Source organism: Panulirus ornatus, chromosome 52 (assembly GCF_036320965.1).
Source record: "Panulirus ornatus isolate Po-2019 chromosome 52, ASM3632096v1, whole genome shotgun sequence".
Lineage (NCBI taxonomy): Eukaryota > Metazoa > Arthropoda > Malacostraca > Decapoda > Palinuridae > Panulirus > Panulirus ornatus.
In genome coordinates this window covers 11,774,949-11,801,768 of record NC_092275.1, presented here as the reverse complement: position 1 = coordinate 11,801,768, position 26,820 = coordinate 11,774,949, and the positions used below count along the sequence as shown (strand labels likewise).

Genomic DNA, 26,820 nt, shown 5'->3' with positions numbered 1-26,820 from the left:
ATCATGACGAATCTTTTTAATAAAAATATGATATAACTGCCTGCTGCAAAAGCAACAAGTAATACAATGTCATATAATGAAAATAAAATTTCCATATGAATTGAAATAATTATCATTATTAAGAATATATGGTGTGGGAGGCAAGTTGTTAGAAGCAGTGAAAAGTTTTTATTGAAGATGTAAAGCATGTGTATGAGTAGGAAGAGAGGAAAGTGATTGGTTCTCAGTGAATGTTGGTTTGCGGCAGGGGTGCGTGATGTCTCCATGGTTGTTTAATCTGTTTATGGTTGGGGTTGTTAGGGAGGTGAATGCAAGAGTTTTGGAGAGAGGGGCAAACATACAGTCTGTTGTGGATGAAAGGGCTTGGGAAGTGACTCAGATGCTGTTTGCTGATGATACAGCGCTGGTGGCTGATTCAGGTGAGAAACTGCAGAAGCTGGTGACTGAGTTTGGTAAAGTGTGTGAAAGAAGAAAGCTGAGAGTAAATGTAAATAAGAGCAAGGTTATTAGGTACAGTAGGGTTGAGGGACAAGTCAACTGAGAGGTAAGTTTGAATGGAGAATAACTAGAGGAAGTGAAGTGTTTTAGATATCTGAGGTGGATTTGGCAGCAGATGAAACCATGGAAGAAGTGAATCATAGGGTGGGGGAGGGGGCGAAAGTTCTGAAAGCGTTGAAAAATGCGTGGAAGTTGAGAAAATTATCTCGGAAAGCAAAAATGGGTATGTTTGAAGGAATAGTGGTTCCAACAATGTTATATGGTTGCGAGGCGTGGGCTATAGATAGAGTTGTGCGGAGGAGGGTGGATGTGTTGGAAATGAGATGTTTGAGGACAATATGTGGTGTGAGGTGGTTTGATCGAGTAAGTAATGAAAGGGTAAGAGAGGTGTGTGGTAATGAAAAAAGTGAGGTTGAGAGAGCAGAGGAGGGTGTTTTGAAATGGTTTGGTCACATGGAGAGAATGAGTGAGGAAAGATTGACCAAGAGGATATATGTATCAGAGGTGGAGGGAATGAGGAGAAGTGGGAGACCAAATTGGAGGTGGAAGGATGGAGTGAAAAAGATTTTAAGCAATCAGGGCCTGAACATGCAGGAGGGTCAAAAGCGTGCAAGGAATAGAGTGAATTGGAACGATGTGGTATACCAGGGTCAACCTGCTGTCAATGGATTGAACCAGGGCATGTTAAGTGTCTGGGATAAACCATGGAAAGTTTTGTGTGGCCTGGATGTGGAAAGGGAGCTGTGGTTTTGGTCCATTATATACAACAGCTAGAGACTGAGTGTGAATGATTGTGGCCTTTGTTGTCTTTTCCTAGCACTACCTCGCACGCATGCGGGGGGAAGGGTTGTCATTTCATGTGTGGCGGGGTGGCGACGGGAATGAATGAAGGCAGCAAGTATGAATTATGTACATGTGTATATATGTATATGTCCGTGTATGTATATATATGTATACGTTGAAATGTATAGGCATGTATATGTGCGTGTGTGGCATGTATGTATATGCATGTGTATGTTGGTGGGTTGGGCCATTCTTTCATCTGTTTCCTTGCGCTACCTCGCTAACGCGGGAGACAGCTACAAAGTATAATAAATAAAAAAAATACATCTTTACCCAAAACAAAACAAGAAAAATAAAATAAAACAAACTAAAATAACACCAAATAAACTACACAACATTACTCATAGATATGCAAAGTACAAAGATTACTTTTACATCATACATTCATAGACCTAACCTCTTAGGGGGTTGTACTAGTCTACTTCTAGATGTTTTAACCTCACTGGAATCATGCTTACTCCTCTTTGGTGTGCCTTTCCCATTTGTGTACACTGCATGTGTCACTTCTTACAGTTCAGCTCGTCTACGTTGATTCCTAGTGTCACAGAACCTTCTCCTTCATGACATACATCAGTCAGTTCATCATCTTAACCACTGGCATGCTTTAGATAATTTGGGCTTTCTGCTGTCTTATGCAGTTGCTGCCTATTAGTCCTGTAAATCTGACCACCACTATTCTTCACCAAATATAATCTAGGAGCAACCACTATACCCTTTTTTAACTTCTTACTTGTACCATCATTGACTTAACCACATTTCCCTCTTCCAGTTCAGACAATAGCTTAGAGCTTCTATCACAATAAAGTTTCTGCCTATTTTGTGAGTCTTGAGTTACATGTCTGATAAACAGTGGGTCATGTGTCTCTGGACGTAACAAGGCTTCAGAAGTGGGGAGGTGTGGTTTGTGTTCTCCTACCAAACAGTAACTGAGTGGAGCTTACTGTCCCCATAACAGGAGTATTTCTATAACCCAACACACTTAGATAAGGATCCTTGCCCTCTTTGGCTGTCTTCTTCATCAGCTTCTTTACTGTCTGTACACATTTTTCTACCAAACCACTACTTGGATAATTGGGGGATGAAGTTGTGTGGTCTATTCCATATGACTTATAGAATTCTTTAAATTCTACAGCTGCAAACTGTGGGCTATTGTCACTGTAAATAGTGTGAGGTATTCCATGCCTAGCAAAATGATACTTTCAGTATTTCACATCATTACTAGAATGAGTATTTTCTAACAAGTCAAACTCAAAATATTTGCTGTAATAATCAACAAGCAACAGGTACCTCTTCCCTTTCAACTCAAATAAATCAGCTTCAAGTTTTTGCCAAGGGAGTTTGGGGACGTCATGAGGCATCAATGGTTCCCTTGCTTGGTGGTTACTATAAGCATTACAGGTGTCATAAGCACTAATAATGTCCCTAAGTTCAGCCCCCATTCCAGGCCAGTACACAAGATCTTGTGCTATCCTTAGAGACTTTTCTATACCTTGATGAGATTTATGAATGTGTTTGAGAACCTTATTTCTTAGTTCCTTAGGCACTATAATTCTGTTCCTTTTGTGCAGCATTCCATTTACATAACTTATCTCATCTCTGTAATTCCAAAAGGCATGGATTTCTACTGGAGTAACTCTCACAATCAGGCCATCCCTCTAATGTGAAGTCTTTAAAAGTCTGCAATACTCTATCTTCCTTAGTCCTACCTTTAAGAACTTTCAAGCTTATACCTGCAGTGTCTAGTTGTTCATGAACTACTAGATTTACTTGAACTTTTAGATCATCATTTTGCACTTCTTAAGCCCAGCTGACTCTGCTCAGAGGATCAGCTATATGCATGTCCTTCCCTTTCTTATATTGTGCCTCTAAGGAATATTTCTGGAGTCTGAGAAGCATTCTCTGTAACTTAGGAGGAGCAGATGACAGGGTTTTCTTAAAAATACTCTCTAAGGGTTTATGATCAGTCTCTACAACTACTCCCATACAGATAAGAATGAAATTTCTCAGGTCCAAAAACAATGGCCAACAACTCCTTTTCAATTTGAGCATAATTTCTCTGAGTTTTAGTTAGGGACTTGGCAACACAGGCAACAGGGTGATCTTCCTGAAGAATGCAAGCCCTTACAGCATACCCTGAGGCATCAACAGTCAAGGTTACAGGCTCAAACATATAGTAATACCTCAAAACTGGTGCTTCACAGACCATTTGATTGAGTTTCAGAAAACATTTCTCCTGTGGTTCATCCCATTTACTTTCAGTGTCCTTCTCCAGTAACCTTTTCAGAGGTGCATTTATTTCAGACATATTGGGAACAAACTTTCCCAAGTAGTTGATCATTCCTAGGAGTTGGAAAATTACTTATAGAATCTATCTTCTTAGGGTCTGGTCTTAAACCTTCCACACTTAATACATGGCCAATACTTTCTACCTGCTCAGTTTTAAGCTTAAGTTTACAGTTCAACTCTAAATTTCTTTCCTAGTAGTCTCTCACATATTGTGCTTCAGAACTACCATAAACTAATATGTTATCCATTATAATTTCCACTCCACCAAGATCATCAAACAATTCATGCATGTACCTCTGGCAGACTTCTGGAGCCAGACTTATCCCAAGGGAAAGATGCAAGTACCTGTATCTACCAAAAGTGTTAAATACAAGCAGTTTGGAAGACTCTTCATCTAGTTTAATTTGCCAAAACCCCTATGTGGCATTCTACACAGAAAACATATAAGCATCTGCTAACCTGGATGATATTTCTTTAACTGTAAGTAGTGGATAGTGTTGCCTCTTCAAGGCCTTATTTTAAAAATCTTGGATCTAGGCATATTCTTAATTTACTTCCCTTATCCACAATAACAATACTGTCAAAATAATCTGTGGGATTACTTTCTCTGATGATTACACCTTTCTTTTCCATGTCCTCTAATTCACATTTTAATCTATTTCTCAGAGCAACAGGCACTTTAGAGGGTGGATGAGCCACTGGTCTAATCTTTGAATCAACCTCTAGATGCAGTTCACCCTCTAGGCATCCCAATCCATCAAATATATCTTTATATTTCTGAAATACTTTAACAGTGGTTGTGTCTAAGTTGGTCTCTGACTGCTTGATTCATGCATGAACTTGACTAATCCTAACAATTTACATGCATTCTTACTCAACAGTGGCATGCAATTTACATCAACAATGAAGAAAGTGAGCTGATATTTTCCAGAGTTATGTAAACATATCATTTGGCACTTACCAAGGGGTTTAATTTTACTTCCAGTGAAAGCATCCAATACAGTCTGCAAGTTCCAACTCAGGTTTTCCTTTTAGCTTGTTGTAGATTCTTTTAGGCAATACACTAACCTCAGCTCCTGTATCCATTTGAAAAGACACAATATGATCTTGAAGAAGAGTAAACTGGTTTTCTTTATCTGGTCCTCTTAACTGGTTGGAGGTTGCCTTGAACACTGATTTTGCTGACTTCCTCAGGTCATATAAACCTCCCAATGGCTTCTTGTAAACCCTTCAGAGTCGGATGACGAAGCTTCTTTGCTAGCCTGACGGATACTCTTGCCTTTTTCTGAACTGCTGAAGTTGTCACACCTACTCTTGAAATGTCCATTGCTGCAACACTTCATACACTGTCTGTTGCTAGCTGGGCAGTGTATCCTTTCAAAGACATGCAAGAAGACACAGAACTTACAGGTCCTTCGTGATGTGTTGCCAGGATGTGAGGATAGATACTCACTTCTCTTCTTTGAATTCACACTATGGACATCAAACTGCTTGCAGCTGTACCAAACTCTTTCATCTGTTCTTCACTTGCCTTATAAGCTCTGCACAGTGGTACGACTTCATCAAGGGTCGTGTTGCCTTTCCTCAACAGCTGTTCACGTAGCTTGTCATCACTGATGCCACATATAATTCTGCCTCTGATCATTACAGCCTTCAAGACACCAAACTCACAGTTTATAGCCTTCTTTTTTAGGTCAGTAACAAAACTATCAATAATTTCATCAGCCTGTTACACTCTATTAAAAATTCATCTTTCATGAAAGACATTTTTCTTTGGCTTAAAATATTCTTGCAACTTTGCTATAAGAGTCATGCATTTCTTTTTATCAGCTTCCTCTACGAGAAAAGTGTTATATATATCTAGTAACTCTCTTCCACCAAAGTTCAGCAGTCAGGCAATCTTCACCTCATCCTTCTTTTCATCTTTCCCAGAACAAAGCAGATGTGTCTCAAATTCCTGGCGGAATCTTCTCCAGTTCTCTGCTGTATTACCTGATAATATCAAGGGTTCAGGAAGTCGACCTTGGATGCTCATCCTGAATGCTCTAGGCTGCCACCTCACTGCACCTCAGTTCTTGGCACCAACCTTCTTCCCTCTTACACAAATAATTCCTCTTTATAGCCAGAAGCACGTGAGATGTTGGCACACCTGACACTATTCGATATGTGCCATGTCAAGGTGGCTTTAAGGTGAAGAAGGCAGAGGGACTGAGAGAAACAGTGTTTCCATAAGTGTCGCCAAGATATTGTTATTGCTCCAACGATACAGAATCGCACCTTAATCCCATACATCATGACAAGTCTTTTTAAAAGAAACAGGATATAATTGCCTGCTACAAAAGCAACAAATAATACAAATATAACGTCATATAATGAAAATATAATTTCTATATAAACTGAAATAATTATCACTACAATAAATACCTAAAAATGCTGGTTCTTTTGAAGCAGAGAATTATAATTCATTTTACTCAAACTGGCATGCATTCATCAAACCTTCAAATATTGGTAAAACAGTTTCTTTCAGTTGTTCTGGTTGACCAAATATTGGGCACTTGGTTGCTTGCCTAGTACTACGGCTTGCCATTTCACTGATGAAAATATACATTTGACATCATCACTCTACGAGTACTCAAATGCGACTGAGAGATGAGCTATCCCTTTGCTAGTTGGCCAATGAAATCTGAGCTATCAAGCACTTATCAAGAGATCAACATGAGGCATGTGAATAAAGAGCACATAATTGGCTAGTTTCTATGAAAAAATATTGTTCTGTGCTCAAAAGATGTTTACTATAACCATCTAATGGGAAACTACTTCAACTGAGATAAGTACTAGATTTTGCACTTATGCATGAAATAATCTACAGTTGTTGAAATATTTGTCTTAGGCTTTTCATATTTAAACGTTTACTATAACCATCTAATGGGAAACTACTTCAACTGGGATACATACTAGATTTTGCACTTATGGGTGAAATAATCTATAGTTGTTGAAAAATTTGTCTTAAACTTTTCATACTTAAATGTACCTAAAACATCATTATTATAGCACTATGGATAAAAAATATTGCAATTAGATTTTTAGCAATTTTCTAAAACTGGTGGTATTTTTAGTAAAAATGCTACATTTTCAATTTCTTCGAGGGCTGAAGGAGTTGCTCAATTACTTCCAGAAATACTTTAAGTGTATTTCTATAATATTAACCCTAACCCACAAAAAATGCACATATTTTCAGCTTTAGATTTTTTCAACAAATGCCCATTTTCAATACCTTATTTTTCAATTTTCTGCTCCTCAGGGAGGCTAAAAATGCTGGCGCAAAGAACCTACATTTTTTGCAGAACATTTTTCACAGATCCACAACTTTTCCGCACTACCCCCATATGAATATAAAAGGGTAAAAATGATCGACTCCACAATACATGCGTTCCATCAATCCTCAGACACTTCACCTTGATCCATACATATAGTGAATATCCTTACCAACCAATCAACAACACATTCAACCCCTCTCTTAATAATTCAAGTACAATACCATCCACTCCTGCCACCTTGCTGGATTTCATCTTTTGCAAGGTTTTCTACAACTCCTCTCTTCACCAAACAACCCTTCCTGCCTCTCTCACTTTGCAAACCACCCTGAACAAAACACACCATATCTGCCACTCTATAATCAAATATATCAAATAATCCTTCAAAATACTCACTCCATCTCCTCTTCAATCCATCACTACCTATCATCACTTCCCCCCTTGCTCTCTTCACCAATGCTCACATTTGTCCTTTTGTCTTTCAAACTTTATTTACCTCCTTCCAAAACATCTTTTTATTCTCCCTAAAGTGTAATGACTCTTGCACCCCAAGTCCCATTTGCCCTCTTTTTTAACGTTTGCACCTTCCTCTTGACCTGCCACTTTCTCTTATAAATCTCCCAGTCATTTGGCCACCTTCCTTGTAAGTACCTGTCCAAATGCCTCTCTTTTCTCTTTCACTAACAAGCTTACTTCTTCATTCCACCACTCACTCCCATTTCTATTCTGCCCACCTCCCACCTTCTCATATCATATGCATCTCCTGCACGAGCATCACTTCTTCCCTAAATACAACCCACTCCTCACCCACTCCCTTCACTTGATTTGCTTTCACCTTTTGCCATTCTACATTCAATCTCACCACTCTCTTCTCTCCAACATTCTCTCTTCTCTTTTGAAAAAACCAACAAATCTTCAACTTCACTTTTCCTCGAACATACTACCCATCTCTCCTTTTTTCTCATCTTGGTTACATCCACACACATTCAGATACCCAGTCTGAGCCTTCAAGGAGGATGAACACTACCCGTTTGACTCCTGTTTCTATCTACTCCCCGTATGACTCCTGTTTCTATCTATCTAACTATATCTCTGATGCCAGTTCCAGTTGGGACTCCCTCAAAGGGATGGTCATGGCAACAAAGTCTCCATAACTAAAGAACTCCAGTGCCACTTCTTCGCATCTAGTGCCTCACCCTTAACAGGCCACTAGGAGACGGCAAGTCTAGTGTGGTGTTTGCAGAAGCTCCTGCCTATTGTTCCTAATGACTACTTCTTTCTAATGCTCCTACCTACTACTTCTACCCAGTATTTCTATCTAATGCTCCAGCCTAAATGTTCCTACCTACTACTTCTATCTACTGCTCCTACCATGTTGCCAAAAGGCAGGGCTAGCACACAGTGCTCATCGCAGGAAAATCTTAGAGTTACAAAGAATGAGCTGCATGAATTAAGTGTTGTCAAATGTTAAACATGGTTGGGAGAGATAGTATTTTTGTGGATAGAATGCCTGTAATCCACATGTTACTGAAGTAAAAAGAGGAAACAGCTACTTGGGTCAGAAGAGTGTAACCTGACAACTACTAAAAAGCTGGCTCACTAGGCATATGTCACTAACCCTCCTAATATCCTGGTGAATAGTACTGGTAATGCACCTTCTGTGTTCTCTTAAAAATTCAAATTAGAAGCAGGGTAGGGTTTCCAGCCCCTGCCACCCTTAGTCACCTATGACACGTGGGAAATACACAGGTAGAATTCTTTCCCTCCTACCTATATACACTGAAAATTCTACCTGACCACTTAACAACACTGTCACCCTCCTTCTTAAGAAGTTCAACAGTCATCTCACCAACTTGCAGCTACTTTACTACACTTCACCTTACAATAGACTTTCTCCACCTCTTCTCTTTTCACCAAACCAAACCACTTGCCTTAACTCTCTCACTCTGTGTACCTCCAATTCCTAAAAACACTCTATCATCTAACACACTCAACAGCCCTTCAAAATACTCACTCTATCTCCTCTTCACCTCTTTGCCTGTTACCATTTCCCCATCCAGTGTTTTCAATTATACTCCATTTGCTGTCTTGTTAACATCATATTATTTATCTCCTTGACAAATATTTCCTCATTCTCCATTGAGTTTGAAGTTTGTTGATACTCTATTACCCCAACTCTCACTTGCCCTTTTCTTCAGCCCCTGCACCTTTGGAACACTCAGTCTCTTGCAACTTCTTGAAAACCTACCAAACACATTCATCATCCTTTCTCATATACCTACATTGCAACGTCTACATGCTGCACACTTCTCTTGCACACATAAGCAATTTTTCCCTAAATGTTTTCCAACCCTCATCTGGAGTTATATAAGAGTAAAATGAAGAGAAAACAGATTATGGAAAGGATGACCATGCAGAGGGGATGCAGTAATAAGGAAGTGACTGACTCATGAGATAGATACTGATACTGAGAGTTTATGGCTAAAGTGTGAGACAGAATAGATAAACAAATGTGAGATATCAATTTGATGAGTGATTAAAACTTAGATAAAATAGGTGCAGGAGAGATGTTTTAAGAATGTACATTAAACTTAGCATTCAGCACAAGACACCATTTCCACTGTAATTCACTTGTTAAGGCATACAAACATAAAGCAGAAACCTTGGCACATAATAGTGAAGTCGGACTCAAGGGTCAAAGTATATTACTAGTACTGAGACATACTGGCTTTGTCAATACCATGCAAACCAATTAAGAATTTACACATGTCATCTAATATAGGAGAAGAGAAGGTAGCACTAATTGTGAAATACTAAAGGTACTCTTAAAACCTTACCATGATGACCTTGGGAGCTATCCATGGAAGGGTGTTCATAAGTCTGGGCACAGGCAAGGTCAAAACCTCAGGGAGGGTCAATGCTGTCAGAATCACCTGCATAGGATCACATCACAATAAACATAATGTTTTATTTTTTTTTTTTTTTTGCTTTGTCGCTGTCTCCCGCGTTTGCGAGGTAGCGCAAGGAAACAGACGAAAGAAATGGCCCAACCCCCCCCCCATACACATGTATATACATACGTCCACACACGCAAATATACATACCTACACAGCTTTCCATGGTTTACCCCAGACACTTCACATGCCTTGATTCAATCCACTGACAGCACGTCAACCCCGGTATACCACATTGCTCCAATTCACTCTATTCCTTGCCCTCCTTTCACCCTCCTGCATGTTCAGGCCCCAATCACACAAAATCTTTTTCACTCCATCTTTCCACCTTGTCCAATTTGGTCTCCCTCTTCTCCTCGTTCCCTCCACCTCCGACACATATATCCTCTTGGTCAATCTTTCCTCACTCATTCTCTCCATGTGCCCAAACCATTTCAAAACACCCTCTTCTGCTCTCTCAACCACGCTCTTTTTATTTCCACACATCTCTCTTACCCTTACTCGATCAAACCACCTCACACCACACATTGTCCTCAAACATCTCATTTCCAGCACATCCATCCTCCTGCGCACAACTCTATCCATAGCCCACGCCTTGCAACCATACAACATTGTTGGAACCACTATTCCTTCAAACATACCCATTTTTGCTTTCCGAGATAATGTTCTCGACTTCCACACATTCTTCAAGGCTCCCAGAATTTTCGCCCCCTCCCCCACCCTATGATCCACTTCCGCTTCCATGGTTCCATCCGCTGCCAGATCCACTCCCAGATATCTAAAATACTTCACTTCCTCCAGTTTTTCTCCATTCAAACTCACCTCCCAATTGACTTGACCCTCAACCCTACTGTACCTAATAACCTTGCTCTTATTCACATTTACTCTTAACTTTCTTCTTCCACACACTTTACCAAACTCAGTCACCAGCTTCTGCAGTTTCTCACATGAATCAGCCACCAGCGCTGTATCATCAGCGAACAACAACTGACTCACTTCCCAAGCTCTCTCATCCCCAACAGACTTCATACTTGCCCCTCTTTCCAAAACTCTTGCATTCACCTCCCTAACAACCCCATCCATAAACAAATTAAACAACCATGGAGACATCACACGCCCCTGCCGCAAACCTACATTTACTGAGAACCAATCACTTTCCTCTCTTCCTACACGTACACATGCCTTACATCCTCGATAAAAACTTTTCACTGCTTCTAACAATTTGCCTCCCACACCATATATTCTTAATACCTTCCACAGAGCATCTCTATCAACTCTATCATATGCCTTCTCCAGATCCATAAATGCTACATACAAATCCATTTGCTTTTCTAAGTATTTCTCACATACATTCTTCAAAGCAAACACCTGATCCACACATCCTCTACCACTTCTGAAACCACACTGCTCTTCCCCAATCTGATGCTCTGTACATGCCTTCACCCTCTCAATCAATACCCTCCCATATAATTTACCAGGAATACTCAACAAACTTATACCTCTGTAATTTGAGCACTCACTCTTATCCCCTTTGCCTTTGTACAATGGCACTATGCACGCATTCCGCCAATCCTCAGGCACCTCACCATGAGTCATACATACATTAAATAACCTTACCAACCAGTCAATAATACAGTCACCCCCTTTTTTAATAAATTCCACTGCAATACCATCCAAACCTGCTGCCTTGCCGGCTTTCATCTTCCGCAAAGCTTTTACTACCTCTTCTCTGTTTACCAAATCATTTTCCCTAACCCTCTCACTTTGCACACCACCTCGACCAAAACACCCTATATCTGCCACTCTATCATCAAACACATTCAACAAACCTTCAAAATACTCACTCCATCTCCTTCTCACATCACCACTACTTGTTATCACCTCCCCATTTGCGCCCTTCACTGAAGTTCCCATTTGCTCCCTTGTCTTACGCACTTTATTTACCTCCTTCCAGAACATCTTTTTATTCTCCCTAAAATTTAATGCTACTCTCTCACCCCAACTCTCATTTGCCCTTTTTTTCACCTCTTGCACCTTTCTCTTGACCTCCTGTCTCTTTCTTTTATACATCTCCCACTCAATTGCATTTTTTCCCTGCAAAAATCATCCAAATGCCTCTCTCTTCTCTTTCACTAATACTCTTACTTCTTCATCCCACCACTCACTACCCTTTCTAATCAACCCACCTCCCACTCTTCTCATGCCACAAGCATCTTTTGCGCAATCCATCACTGATTCCCTAAATACATCCCATTCCTCCCCCACTCCCCTTACTTCCATTGTTCTCACCTTTTTCCATTCTGTACTCAGTCTCTCCTGGTACTTCCTCACACAAGTCTCCTTCCCAAGCTCACTTACTCTCACCACCCTCTTCACCCCAACATTCACTCTTCTTTTCTGAAAACCCATACAAATCTTCACCTTAGCCTCCACAAGATAATGATCAGACATCCCTCCAGTTGCACCTCTCAGCACATTAACATCCAAAAGTCTCTCTTTCGCACGCCTGTTTTATAAATGTCAAAATATGTAGGTTCTGAATACTGAAAACCTTTGCTTTCCGAGGTAGTATCTTGTAAGCAGGAAAGATTTTACAGAATATACCTGAAAAATCAGGTTTAGGACCTTTCAACACTCAGTATTTCCAATCAAAAAGCATTGACTTTCCACACAATTTAATAATCACTCAACTAATGCAATTGCAGCTCAACTGTTTTGTATCCATCTTTGGCCTATCAGAGACTGTAACAGATGTCTTCATCCACCCATTCATTCCTGGCTGCTACAAGCTAAGAATTCACAACTTGCATGGCTCAAACCAAAAACAGTCATATTTGGTACAGAGAAAGTTTATCTAAAAAGAGAAGCGAAGGTTAGGCAGGGTTTAAAATAATGAAAAAGAAATGCAGTTTTCAAAACCTATACTCATCTACTCTGCAGTCTGTCTTGTAAACATCAAACCACATCCAAAAGTGTAAAACTTCCTTCCCATACAGCAAAATAGGAAATTACATGAAGGAGGAGGATTTAGTAAAAAATGTTTCAAAAAAGAAAACCTCATCCAAAAATGAAGATATATATTTTCAGTGGTGATTTAGAGGGACACTAGATTCTGTCCCTCATGAAAAAGGAATCCCCAGACCACAAAAGGTTAATCTTCAGAGTCTAAACAAAGGTACCATCTGGGAAAGACGGTCAATGAATGCAAAAGGCCCCTTTTCTTGATTTTCTCCAAGGTAGAGACCACATCACTCAAATACATTTGAGCATAAAGGCCACCCTGATCCACAATATGAACTTTTAAATCCCCTTAGAGATATTCCTTGGTGAAAACTGTTCCAAGGTAACAAGGCACACAAATTTATGGTTCCCTCAGTAATTTCAGGTGAAGTCCAAAAGTTCTTTATAAGGCTCAACTGGCCATAAAGCATGATGCCCTCTGAAGGAAGTCTTTGAAAAAAGGATGACAATATGGCAGTTTCTAAACCTAACAGTTCCATTCTTAGCATTAAATATGTATGAATTTATCTTAACCCACATAAGACTGTCATTAGAAAGATTTTTACCTCTGGACATAGGATGTTATTCATTCACTATCCTTCAGAGTCCATGGGAATTAGAAAAAGTTTTCATGCGAAGACTGAGAAGCTAAACTGCCAGTAATATATCAAACCGGAAAAATTCTAGGACTTTTGTGGTGGAGAAGTACCCAGTCTCCTGAGACAGAAAAACTAGCAAAGTTTATCCAAATATGGCCAGTCGGATTAATACTAAAACCCAAAGATCTAAGTTTTTCAAGGGTACTCTTATAAGAGGCATTGGTGTTACTAGTTTCATTTTTGTAATGAAAAAAGGTTAGAGAAGAGCTCTAAACAGGGCTTCAGTCACGTCTCTGACATGGGATTCTTCAGGGAAAGACTGAAAGGTTTTTCAGGAACAAATGATATTGCCTTTGAGCATAAGGGCAAATGTTATGTAAAAGGTCATCTATGAGGCATTCCCAAACCTCTGCCTAAAAGTGTCTGAAAAATCCATCTCTGTAAGTTCCTAAATCTAAGATTTTTTGAAGCCACAGTCCTAAAATTAAATTCAGACATGGTCTAGAAGAACCTGAAGGTATCAACAAAGGAGTATGACACAACTGAAGTAGTTTCTGACACCAAGGTAGTTTGTCCCACTTTGGGGCTACCAGCATCACTAACTCACCAACAAATTAGTCTGAGAGCTTTTCTCAGAAGAGGGGCACTATGGAAAAATTGTAAATCTAGTTCTAACAATTCCACTCCAAGGACAGACTTTCTGTTGGAACTGGGCCCGTATCTAAAACTAATGATACATGTCGGTACAGTTGCAATGCATTGGTTTTCCTGGCATAGAGATCCTCAGATGCTACTCTTCATGAAAGGATCCAACTGAAAGACATATTGAATATTCTCATTCATAAACACTGCTGTAAAAATGATAAAGTTAAGTCTGATTCTATAGCTCTGAGGAGAAATTGTATGTACTTAAGGATCTAGAAAGTATTTACATGAGCAAGAAAATCCTCCTGGCATTCTAGAAGACAAAAGAAAAGCCTTTGTCTCCCCTTAAAGGCAGTACAGATGACAATACGAACTGTGAAACATATTCAAAGGATAAAGAAACTAGCTGTCTTGTCTCTGTGAGGGCTTGTTTGCATCAAACAGGTTTTTCTTCCAGAGAAGGCTATGATAGTGAGAAACCCAAATACAACTAAAGCCAATCTAAGCCAATCTCACTGTGAATTAATGTCAAACTTATAAGACCCATTAAGCATCCAATGGTTTCCCAGGAATAAGAGAGGACTGATTGTCAAAATTTACAGAGAACAGAAATTCAAGTTCTAAGGCAAACTGGTCTCTAAAAGATATTCTTCAGTTGCAATCTCATTATATGAAGCCTCAGAGTTGGAGTCCTCTGACCAAAAGGGAGGAGAATGGACCTGTGGCTTAATAGGATCTAGAAGGGGTCCCTTGACCCACAGAGGGAGGCCCAAAAATTATCTGAAGGGAAACTGATCGAAAATCAAAAAAGCTATAAAGCAGGATCCCAATGAAACTTGCAATTCTTCTGCTGCGCTGGGTCCACCAGATGGTTAAGACTGATGTAAGACTTAAAAAGAAATCCTATTTCTTTAAACAGAGGAACATCAACATGAAGAAGACCAATTTAACCCTGTGAATGGAGAGAGAGAGAGAGAGAGAGAGAGAGAGAGAGAGAGAGAGAGAGAGAGAGAGAGAGAGAGAGTCTGTACACAGTCAAGAGCAGACAAGAGAGAGAGAGAGAGAGAGAGAGAGAGAGAGAGAGAGAGAGAGAGAGAGAGAGAGAGAGAGAGAGAGAGAGAGAGAGAGAGAGAGAGAGTCTGTACACAGTCAAGAGCAGACAAGAGAGAGAGAGAGAGAGAGAGAGAGAGAGAGAGAGAGAGAGAGAGAGAGAGAGAGAGAGAGAGAGAGAGAGTCTGTACACAGTCAAGAGCAGACAAAAAGGCCACATTTGTTCACACTCAGTCTCTAGCTGTCAAGTGTAATGCACCGAAACAACAACTCCCTTTCCACATCCAGGCCCCACAAAACTTTCCATGGTTTACCCCAGATGTTTCACATGCCCTGGTTCCATCTAATGACAACACATCGACCCCAGTATATCATATCATTCTAATTCACTCTATTCCTAGCACGCTTTTCACCCTCCTGTATGTTTAGGCCCTGATCACTCAAATTTTTTTTCACTTCATCCTTCCACCTCCAATTTGGTCTCCCACTTCTTGTTCCTACACCTCTGACACATATATCCTCTTTGTCAACCTTTTCTCACTCATTCTCTCCATGTAACCAAACCATTTCAATACACCCTCTTCTGCTCTCTCAACCACACTCTTTTTATTACCACACATCTCACTTGCCCTTTCATTACTTACTCGATCAAACCACCTTACACCACATGTTGTCCTCAAACATTTCATTTCTGAAACATCCACCCTCCTCCACACAACCTCATCTACAGCCCATGCCTCGCAACCATATAACTTTGTTGGGACCACTATTCCTTTAAGCATATCCATTTTATAAAGGATACTGATCCATGGGATGGAAAAAGCTGGTCTGTTACAGAAATCCTGTTAGAAGGTGATTCTAGAAAATTCTAAGTTCCTAATGGCTTGGAGTAAGTGGTCCAATGACATCATCTCTGTCACAGTCTCTCACTGGCTGAAGGTGGGCTTAAAATGAGTGAATTTCTGATACTATGACTGATTAGTTAGCAAAGAGCGGGGAAAGCAAGTGCTTCCTTACGAGAAATACTGACGGTCGGAAGGTACTAACCCAAGTTTTCCTAAAGATATCCTACAAAATCTCTTTTGCTTGCCAAACAAACTGCAGAAGAAAGAAATGTCATTTTTCAATTGCATGATGTCATAAACTAAATCATTTCATAACAATCTTGAAAACTTAAGCCATAAACTACATCTTTAAACTGAACAAGATAGACATTATATCAACAGTAACATCAATAGTTCCATGAGGTGAAGAGTAAGTTCTGAAGAATGAAAAACTTTCTTCACAGGGTAGTCCTATGAGCCTCGAGAGAATTTCTAGGATCCTCAAGGATAGGAACCTCTAAACTCCTGCCTTTTGGTGAAGTAACTGCCTCTCATCCCTCGCTAACTACCCTTTCAGTGCTCCAGCCTTCTGGCTCAGCCAGGGTTTAACCAATGACCATCCTTCTTGCCATCAGGTTTGTAACAACCTTTCACCTCATAATTCTTCAAATCCTCGCAGTGGATTATGTTATGATGACTGGTCTTGGTACATTCCAATATTTGAGCATACAACAGACTGTAGTCCAATTATGTGCCCTTGTTAGTGGTTAGCGAAATATTTGATCTTCCTTCCCAGTCAAAATTCTCAGCCTCCTTTTCTTTACTCAAGCCACACTAAAGGACTAAAAGTGATATCCCACATTAATTTTTTTTTTTTCTTTTTTTTTTGTCGCTGTCTCCCGCGTTTGCGAGGTAGCGCAAGGAAACAGACGAAAGAAATGGCCCAACCAACCCCCATACACATGTATATACATACGTCCACACACGCAAATATACATACCTACACAGCTTTCCATGGTTTACCCCAGACGCTTCACATGCCTTGATTCAATCCACTGACAGCACGTCAACCCCGGTATACCACATCGCTCCAATTCACTCTATTCCCTGCCCGCGTTTCATCCTCCTGCATGTTCAGGCCCCGATCACACAAAATCTTTTTCACTCCATCTTTCCACCTCCAATTTGGTCTCCCTCTTCTCCTCGTTCCCTCCACCTCCGACACATATATCCTCTTGGTCAATCTTTCCTCACTCATTCTCTCCATGTGCCCAAACCATTTCAAAACACCCTCTTCTGCTCTCTCAACCACGCTCTTTTTATTTCCACACATCTCTCTTACCCTTACGTTACTTACTCGATCAAACCACCTCACACCACACATTGTCCTCAAACATCTCATTTCCAGCACATCCATCCTCCTGCGCACAACTCTATCCATAACCCACGCCTCGCAACCATACAACTTTGTTGGAACCACTATTCCTTCAAACATACCCATTTTTGCTTTCCGAGATAATGTTCTCGACTTCCACACATTCTTCAAGGCTCCCAGAATTTTCGCCCCCTCCCCCACCCTATGATCCACTTCCGCTTCCATGGTTCCATCCGCTGCCAGATCCACTCCCAGATATCTAAAACACTTCACTTCCTCCAGTTTTTCTCCATTCAAACTCACCTCCCAATTGACTTGACCCTCAACCCTACTGTACCTAATAACCTTGCTCTTATTCACATTTACTCTTAACTTTCTTCTTTCACACACTTTACCAAACTCAGTCACCAGCTTCTGCAGTTTCTCACATGAATCAGCCATCAGCGCTGTATCATCAGCGAACAACAACTGACTCACTTCCTAAGCTCTCTCATCCCCAACAGACTTCATACTTGCCCCTCTTTCCAAAACTCTTGCATTCACCTCCCTAACAACCCCATCCATAAACAAATTAAACAACCATGGAGACATCACACACCCCTGCCGCAAACCTACATTCACTGAGAACCAATCACTTTCCTCTCTTCCTACACGTACACATGCCTTACATCCTCGATAAAAACTTTTCACTGCTTCTAACAACTTGCCTCCCACACCATATATTCTTAATACCTTCCACAGAGCATCTCTATCAACTCTATCATATGCCTTCTCCAGATCCATAAATGCTACATACAAATCCATTTGCTTTTCTAAGTATTTCTCACATACATTCTTCAAAGCAAACACCTGATCCACACATCCTCTACCACTTCTGAAACCACACTGCTCTTCCCCAATCTGATGCTCTGTACATGCCTTCACCCTCTCAATCAATACCCTCCCATATAATTTACCAGGAATACTCAACAAACTTATACCTCTGTAATTTGAGCACTCACTCTTATCCCCTTTGCCTTTGTACAATGGCACTATGCACGCATTCCGCCAATCCTCAGGCACCTCACCGTGAGTCATACATACATTAAATAACCTTACCAACCAGTCAACAATACAGTCACCCCCTTTTTTAATAAATTCCACTGCAATACCATCCCACATTAATATCAGTAACTATAATGACGCTTAATAGCATACTTAAACCTAAATTCTTCATTATCCTATTAAGGGACCCAGTGACTCTTCTATGCTGTACTGCTCTCTCCTTTATTTCTCCTTCCATATCAGTACATCTACCCAAAATAGCTCCTTAATACTAAAATCTGCTCACCCCTTCCAGTCTTTCTACCTCTATACCTATAACACAGCTTGGTACACTTTCTTTTTTCACTGTAAAGGGTTCTGCAAAATCTATGCTTTCACTCTGTTTCCTTTCAAACATTAATACTTTACTTTCATCTGCATCTAACTTCAATTGACTACACTTAAATCCGACATAAAACACTTACAACTTTCAGCAACTCCTCTTCTCTCTCAGCAAACAACACAGTATCATCCACAAATAGACTTGCCACTAGCCATCATACTTAACTGCCTCACTGCATCTCTGCACCCCCTTTCCTTAGTTTTGTTTTCTCCTCTCTTATCACTCCAACCAAATACATTCAATTTTATAAAGACATGGTGACATCACATAGCCCTACCTCACACCCAAATGTATACCAAAACTTTAGCTCAACTCTCCATCCACTCTTATACATGTATTTCCTACACTATAGAATGTCTTCAAACCATCCAGCTGTTGTTCCCTACCCTAAATATCCTTACAACATCTTGTACAGCATTCCATCAGACTCTGCAGCCATATACTTTCTCCAAATCCATAAAATCTGCATACAGCTTCTTACCTTTCACTAGATACTTTTCCAGTCATTTTCACTACAAAAATCTGATCTACACATCCCCTATCTTTCTAAAAAAAAACCTTGCTCCTCACTTATTCCACATTCAGACACTTCCATCACTGCATCTAAAAACACTCTTACATACTTGCAAACTTGGTATACTTAAACTTATTCCCCTACAACAGCTTCATACATGCCTAGCATCTTTTCATTTGAAAAAAGGAATAATAATAGCTTTCACCCAATCTTCAGGTACAACCTTCTATTTCCATACTCAATCATATATCAAATGCATCCACTCGTACCACATTTTTCTCCATACTTCAGCATTTCAGCTGTTCTCCCATCCGCTTCAGGTGCCTTTCCTACCTTCAAACTCATTACTACCCTTTTAAACTCTCTTCCTGCAATAGGGCCTTACACATGTAACCTTTTTGTTTGATCCTTCATATCCATTTATCCATTCATGTAACAATTGTTACCTCACCTTCTCCCACATTCATCAATTTTTCAAAATACTCCTTCCATCTTCATTTCATTTCCTCCCATTCCTTACCTCTCACACTGACATTTCTACTTTTACATCAACCACTTTCCCTTTTCACCTCCTTCCAGCATAATTTCTGATTTTCCCAAAACTTTTCACTCAACTTTCATCTGACAGTTTCATCTACTCTTTTTTCTTTTTGCTTTCCTCTAACAGTTTCTAGACATTCTGCTTACACATCTTGTATTCCTCCCTTTGAGTAACTTACTATTCTGTAGCATTTTCAATCTCATATGTCCAACATGCACTTCCCTTTTTCTTCCTATATTTCATGACCTTGTATCCAATTACTAATTCTAAAGCTATCTAAAGCATTTCTCTAAACATCTTACACATCTCATTCACATGTGACTGCATCCTTACATTTACTGCACTTCCATCTAAACTTTCAGTCACCCTCGTCATACTCCTCCTTGCATCCTTTCCGATTCATCTTGCTTACCAATACTTTTATCTCCCCATTCTTCCTTACACCATAACTCCTCTTTTCCCTGATCCTCACCCCTAAAAGAACTGCAAAATGGTAAGCATCTCCAAAGAATCCTCTCACAATTGTAGCATCTAGAACAGCTTTTCTCATACTTTCAACCATCCTTTCTTATCCATATATACCTGTGGATCATCTCGTGCTGCAAAAAAGATGTCTATGTGGAATAAACCCTTCTCAGAACAGACATCCAAAAGATAAATTCCATTCTCATTTACTCCAGCCACTCCCCATTTACCAACTATCTTACCAATTTAACTGCATCCCACCCTCACAATCATCCTTACAATCACCTTTCTCTCCTTTTCACACCCATTCATACAGTCAATCAAATTTCTCCAAAAATGCTTAATTTCATCCTTACCTTACACATTCTACTTATTCATAGGCACATATATGCATACCCAAGCATACTTCAAAATTCCAATGTTTCCTTTCAAGTACATCCTTCTTTATCCATTCCATCCATGTTCTGTAACTCACTCCCATATTCTCGGTGATAGCACAATTGCACATCCTTCTTACCCTCTTCCCTGATCATTTTCTTTCACTCCTCTCCATACCACTCCTTCAATACCCTCCCATAACTTGTATTCATCATTTCCAATGTCACTCCAGACACCCTGACCGAGGACTTGGGTTTCCTCAATCCCTAGGCCATGCAAACTAACTTTTGAATTTCTCCACAAGCTCCCTCCTTTTACTCTGAGATACTCTCATCAGTCATCTCATTTACATTCAGTGCCATCACACTCAATCACTCATCCCTTTTACTCCCCAACATAATTGGGAGACTCCAGAGCCACTTCTTAGCCTTTTATGCCTCATCCTCGACAGGCCACTGGCAGAGGGCAACTCTAGCACAATGCTTCTCAAAGGCAGCGGAGCTTCCAAACTGTTCATTAAATTTAACTCCAGCACACCTGCAATGTATTTTGTATTTCAAAACTAACATTGCCCTGATGGAGTCAGGCAATGCCTCACTCTTCTGTTCCACCACTGAGTGTGTAATTCACTCTAATGCAAATATAATCATATCTAGTTGCCATTTTACTTTCTGGTTATAGCCATCTATTATCCTTTCCTTTTACACAAATCACATCAGGCAAGTCCACAGCCTCAAGCAATCTTTTAATATGCATTTCCTCCTTTTTCCCACTTCCTTTCTCATCTAGTGCATGATCTTCTTTCATGCCAAATATAATCAATGATTTTCATATATCAACCTCCTACTTTGCTAATCTTTTTAATCATGGTGCTTCTTACTTTTCAATCAGATTCTTCAGTTTTGACGTGTGAACCTCCGCGTCTCTAACTTTATCAATAACCTCTCTTTAAACTAGCAAGCACTGGTCCTGTATGCTCTGTACTTCTCAAAACCTTACTTCAACTAGCTCCATATACTTCTGTGATTGCTTCATCTCTAACAGGGAATACATTTCTTTCAACACTTCGCTTAATTTCTTGAGTACCTCTGTTTGTGTCACCCTGTGTCTATGTTCCTCTCTCCATCACTTTTCTCTGTCAATCTACTGCTGAAATTGTTCCTTCTAGACTTCTTTGCTCTCTACTATCATCGGTCTGTGTGTGTGTGTGTGTATGCATGCGTTAGTCCTTTTCTCTACCTGAAGAGCTGTTGATACTGATTCAATACATACAGTATGGGTCCTTTCCCCTATCTAAATGGCTCCTGTTATTCCCTGCCCATTATAATCCTCAACAGCTTATGTATGCATTTTAGTTCTTTCTTCTGACAGCACAGCTTCTAGTATATCCACAGAAGACATAAGATTTTGCTTTTTCTTGGTTCCACCTTTTCTTTGGTTCTGTATCTCCTGAACCCCCTCTACTGTATTTCTTCTTCCCCAGTCTCAAGACTCCCTTGAAATAATTCCTGTTTTTTACTCCAGTTCTAGTTGTGTTTCCCTCTAATCTTACTCCTTAAAGATGTTCCATTACATCCCCAAACATCTACTCTCTGGTGTTTTCATCCTGTATCTCTAGCATCATCTTGGTGGATCTGGTTTTGACTGACTGGTTTTAGTACATTTCAGTAACTGAATCCATACCAGCAATTTCTTGCTCATAAAGTGCTAAAGGTCTTAAATTATCCCCTAATGTACTTGTAATGAGGCTTACTTGAGCAAACCATCCTAAGAGATAAATATATGTTATACTGAAAATAAAAATTTCACTCCCCTTTAGCAAGCTGCACTTCTGTACACTAATTTACTACACCTGATCACTTCACAATGTTATCCACTCACTCGTTTTTAGTTTGGGTTTCCATAAAATGAAGAAAAGTAAAAGAAAGATATTGATTCACTGAAGTTGGCAACACTATCCATTCAATTTGAACCTGGGTAGCTTCCACTCCCAAATCTCACAAAAGTCACCAATGTTAGTTAGCATACTCAAACTCTTTACGTAATGCATATAACACTCAGAAACCCTTCCATGTTCTACTCCCCATTTCCCTCCCTTACCTGCACACAAGAGGTTTCAAGAGCTGTATATCCTGCAAAATATTCAAAGAAGCAGAGATCACAGCCTGGACCTCTTCCTACAACCAACTTGCCCTGTATGTGTGAGTGTGTGTGTGTGTGTGTGTGTGTGTGTGTGTGTGTGTGTGTGTGTGTGTGTGTGTAATCATCTATTGGTACTTATTTGTACTGTACGGGGTGGAAAGCTTAAACTTGTAGTGTCTCATCCCCTGAACATTCTCTACTATCATTCAACCTATTAAATTTATGTATGCAGTCCATTTAACCATATCCTCAGTTAATCGGTTCCATTTATTCACTGCTCTTATACTATAAAAGTATTTCTCAGTGTTACCTGTTACAGAACCCCTTTTAGGCCTAGACTGCTGTCTTTCTTCCCATGTCTCATTCAAAAATGGGTTGTTGGCATTCATCTCCAACCCCATACCTTCTTTTTCTTATATTCAACACTGAACAACACATAATTCACATGTATCTTTATTTCTTTTTCTAATTTTTCCTTTCAATACTTCATAATATGGCAGAACAACCATCAAACAATTATCAAGCACTGATTCAGAGTGGTGGCATAGGTCGAGAGAGGCTTCGTGGATCCCAGGGCCTTGACTGCTATCATGCAATTGAGATACCTTAAAATCTAACTGTAAACCTAAGGGGTCTTAGTAAAGACATAGTGATGAATGATGAGCACATTTTTGAAAGTTTTAGACAACTCAGATTTTTCTTTTTTTAACAGAATCTTTCTTAACAGGGTAGATTGTAAAACAATTCCATCAGTGTCTAGTCCAAGCTTTTGCATGTTATAAGCCCTGATGATATACTGGTTAGACAACTTGGCAATTGGAGGAAAACACCATAAGATGAAAAGTAGATATGCTTGTTTGATTTTTCAAGTGAATGAGTGACATTACATGACACAGGAATAAAGAAAAATGGAATAGATTCTTTGTCTCAGCAGGAAAACTTCTCAACAAATTGTTTCACTTTGCAGTTGCAATAAGCTAATTTACGTTACTTTGCTACCTAGATGACATAACATTTGGATTACTGTGAACTAACCTGAGCAGTGATGGAGTTAATGCAGGGTAATGACAGCAACAGACGCTCATGCTGAAAATTAGATATTAAAGTACTACATGATATTACAAAAACTTTATCACAATATCAAAATACAAAGCCAGTGCTCTTGTATGCCCTTCCTTATTTTCATATCAAAAATCATCATGTGAAGAAAAGCACTAACACATAGCTGTTGTTAATAAACCAACACTAAGCAACACCTGCACCAACCAGCAACCTAATCACAAAAACAAGCAAAGTACTGGCAGTAGATCACTTACAGAGCTCATCTGAGGTGTAAGCCAGGGGCGTGTGGTCCATTCCTCAGTGTCCCAAACTGTAGACAATGATCGGGTTGCTTCACCAACTGCACGTACCATTTCACCAACCTTCAAACATTGTGCACATCAAAAAAGTTTTGAAAAAGAAAAAAATCATAGATAAAAAGAGTATGTTAATAAAACCTTGGATAACTTAAAAAATAAAATGAAAATTATCAACAGATATGTGAGGGTTCACCATTGTACAGTAAGATGACAAGTAAATAAAATGCTGGCACTCAAAATATAATGCATTTGAATGGTTATAAAGACCTTTCTGAAATACAAAACTACCAGGTAACAAAGAGGGTTGACAAACTTTTTAATCTTTCTAATATTCTTCTGACCTCTCCTATACCACCTCTTTCAATGTATGTATGGATCATGGTGAGGTGCCTGATGATTGGCAGAATGCATGAATAGTGCCACTGTATAAAGGCAAAGGGAATTAAGGTAAGTGTTCACACCATAAAGGTATAAGCTAAGCTGGGCACTGAAGCGATAATCTGATAATAGATAATCCTTGAAGTTAATTTTCGTTTTCAGACTAATAACTGAATTAACTAGCACAATCATTATCGGACCAGTAAACTTCTGATAACTCAATTTTTAGTCCGATAATGTCCGTAATTTTTTCTGATAAAATACTTATCATTTTACATTTTCTTTTTTGGTCCTTCAGTATAATTGCATTCTTTGTTGTTAATTCTATTTCTTGTAATAGGAAAGTCTAAACTATAACTGGTTATATAACTGATATACTTTGTTGTTTATTCTATTTGTTGTCAATTACATGTATATATGGTAATATGTCCTGTGTTTTTTTTTTTTTTATACTATTCGCTATTTCCCGCGATAGCAAGGTAGCGTTAAGAACAGAGGACTGGGCCTTTGAGGGAATATCCTCACCTGGACCTCTTCTCTCTTCCTTCTTTTGGGAAAAAAAAAAAAAAAAAAAAAAAAAAAAAAAACGAGTGGGGAGGATTTCCAGCCCCCCGCTCCCTTCCCTTTTAGTCGCCTTCTACGACACGCAGGGAATACGTGGGAAGTATTCTTTCTCCTCTATCCCCAGGAATATATGTCCTGTGTTATATATATAAAATATGTAGCTCAGATATACTGTTTATTTGTTTCATATGTCCAACATAATCATGCAATGATTCATTTTTATTACTTCTATATAGTGATGAAAATTATATGGTTTGTAATATACTACAAACAAATATCAAAAACAGGATAATCTTTGCCTTACATCTTATGATAGTAATAGCTCAGCCACCAAACACGCCATTACTGACTCCCTCCTGGGCCCCAGTTCTACTCCCTCAGTCACCCCTCCCTTCCCTCCCCTATACTCTTCCCATACTGAACAGGTGCAATTCAAAGTTAACATCTGCCAATTATTCGGCAGGGAAAGAGTTCTATCAAGTTCATGAACTTTGTAATCATTATGTATATAGCTAAATAAAATATTCTAAAAAGGACAGATATAGTCTGCTCTTTTTTTCTCAAAATAAATAGGACAACCAGATCGAAAAAAAGGAGAGACTGTCCTTAAAAGGACACTGTGGATTCGGCTGTATCAGTGGTAGGTGTAAACGCTGTTCAGCATCATCATCAACTTGACGGCATTCAGTTCTCTAACTTCTCTCTCATGGTCTGGTCTCTACAAGTATAGAACAGCAAGATGAAGTTCTCAACATTGATATCATCTCTGTCTCAGGCACTTCTGAGTCTCAGCCTGACTCTGTCTGTGACAGAGACTTCTTAGCCATCTGCCAGCCAAATCACCACTAGCCAGGACCAGGAGCCTTTCCAAAACCCCTGGCCCCACCTGGAGCACTACTTCAAGCTCACCCATCAGGACAAGGACAACAACAAAGTAATCCATTTTGAGTACCAAAAATGCCACCCATTCAAGAAAACTTTTAGAGGCCATGTCATCAGCCCTAAGAGTTTGCTAATTCTGAGTCTGTATATAAATACTGTACCATACAGTATGCTTAATACTTTAATACAAGTAGTTAAATTTCAAACTTACCTCTCTGTTCCCACTGTAACATTTATCGGGTAAATCAAAACTAAATTCATGGTTGTTACAATTTCATGGTTCGGTTACAATGGTTTTAAAACTACATCTTTAGTAAAAATAAAAAAAATATTAAGCAATAAAGTTGCAAAACTAGTAGAAAATGCTTAATCATTTTTGGATTTAGCATAAATAAGTATTTTCTATGGGTTTTGAAGCTTTTTTTTCCCTGTTTTATTAAATTTCCTATTTAAAAAGTTATTATTGGATTATTGTTAACTTCTGATTACTAGATTAATCATTAAAATCATCGGATTATCAATAGCAGACTTAGAAATTGGAGTTACCAGATTATCATTATTGAAGTTAACCTTTTAGTTATCGGTGCCAACATCGAGTATAAGTTGGTTGAGCGCACTTGCTAAGTTGTATGAGAGAGTATTGATTGAGAGGGTGAAGGTATATACAGAGCATCAAACTGGAGAGGAACAGTGTTGTTTCATAAGTGGCAGAGGATATCTGGATCAGGTGTTTGCCTTAAAGAATGAGTGTAACATATACTTTGTGTGTGGCATTTATTGA

At 39.3% G+C, this 26,820-nt stretch overlaps 1 protein-coding gene across 7 annotated transcripts in view; it reads right to left on the bottom strand.

The window, feature by feature from the left end:
• LOC139765063 (uncharacterized) overlaps positions 1–26,820 on the bottom strand; it is a 197,253-nt gene that overhangs the window by 26,943 nt on the left and 143,490 nt on the right. For 5 of the 7 annotated variants that reach the window (XM_071692163.1, XM_071692165.1, XM_071692167.1 and 2 more), the window contains 3 exons: positions 24,171–24,278; positions 23,890–23,940; positions 9,779–9,874 (listed from right to left, as the gene is read on the bottom strand). In XM_071692163.1, coding sequence (XP_071548264.1) covers positions 9,779–9,874; positions 23,890–23,940; positions 24,171–24,278 — 255 coding nt within the window. The remainder of the gene's footprint in view (positions 1–9,778; positions 9,875–23,889; positions 23,941–24,170; positions 24,279–26,820) is intronic. The other 2 variants (XM_071692164.1, XM_071692170.1) reach the window with 1 other exon arrangement.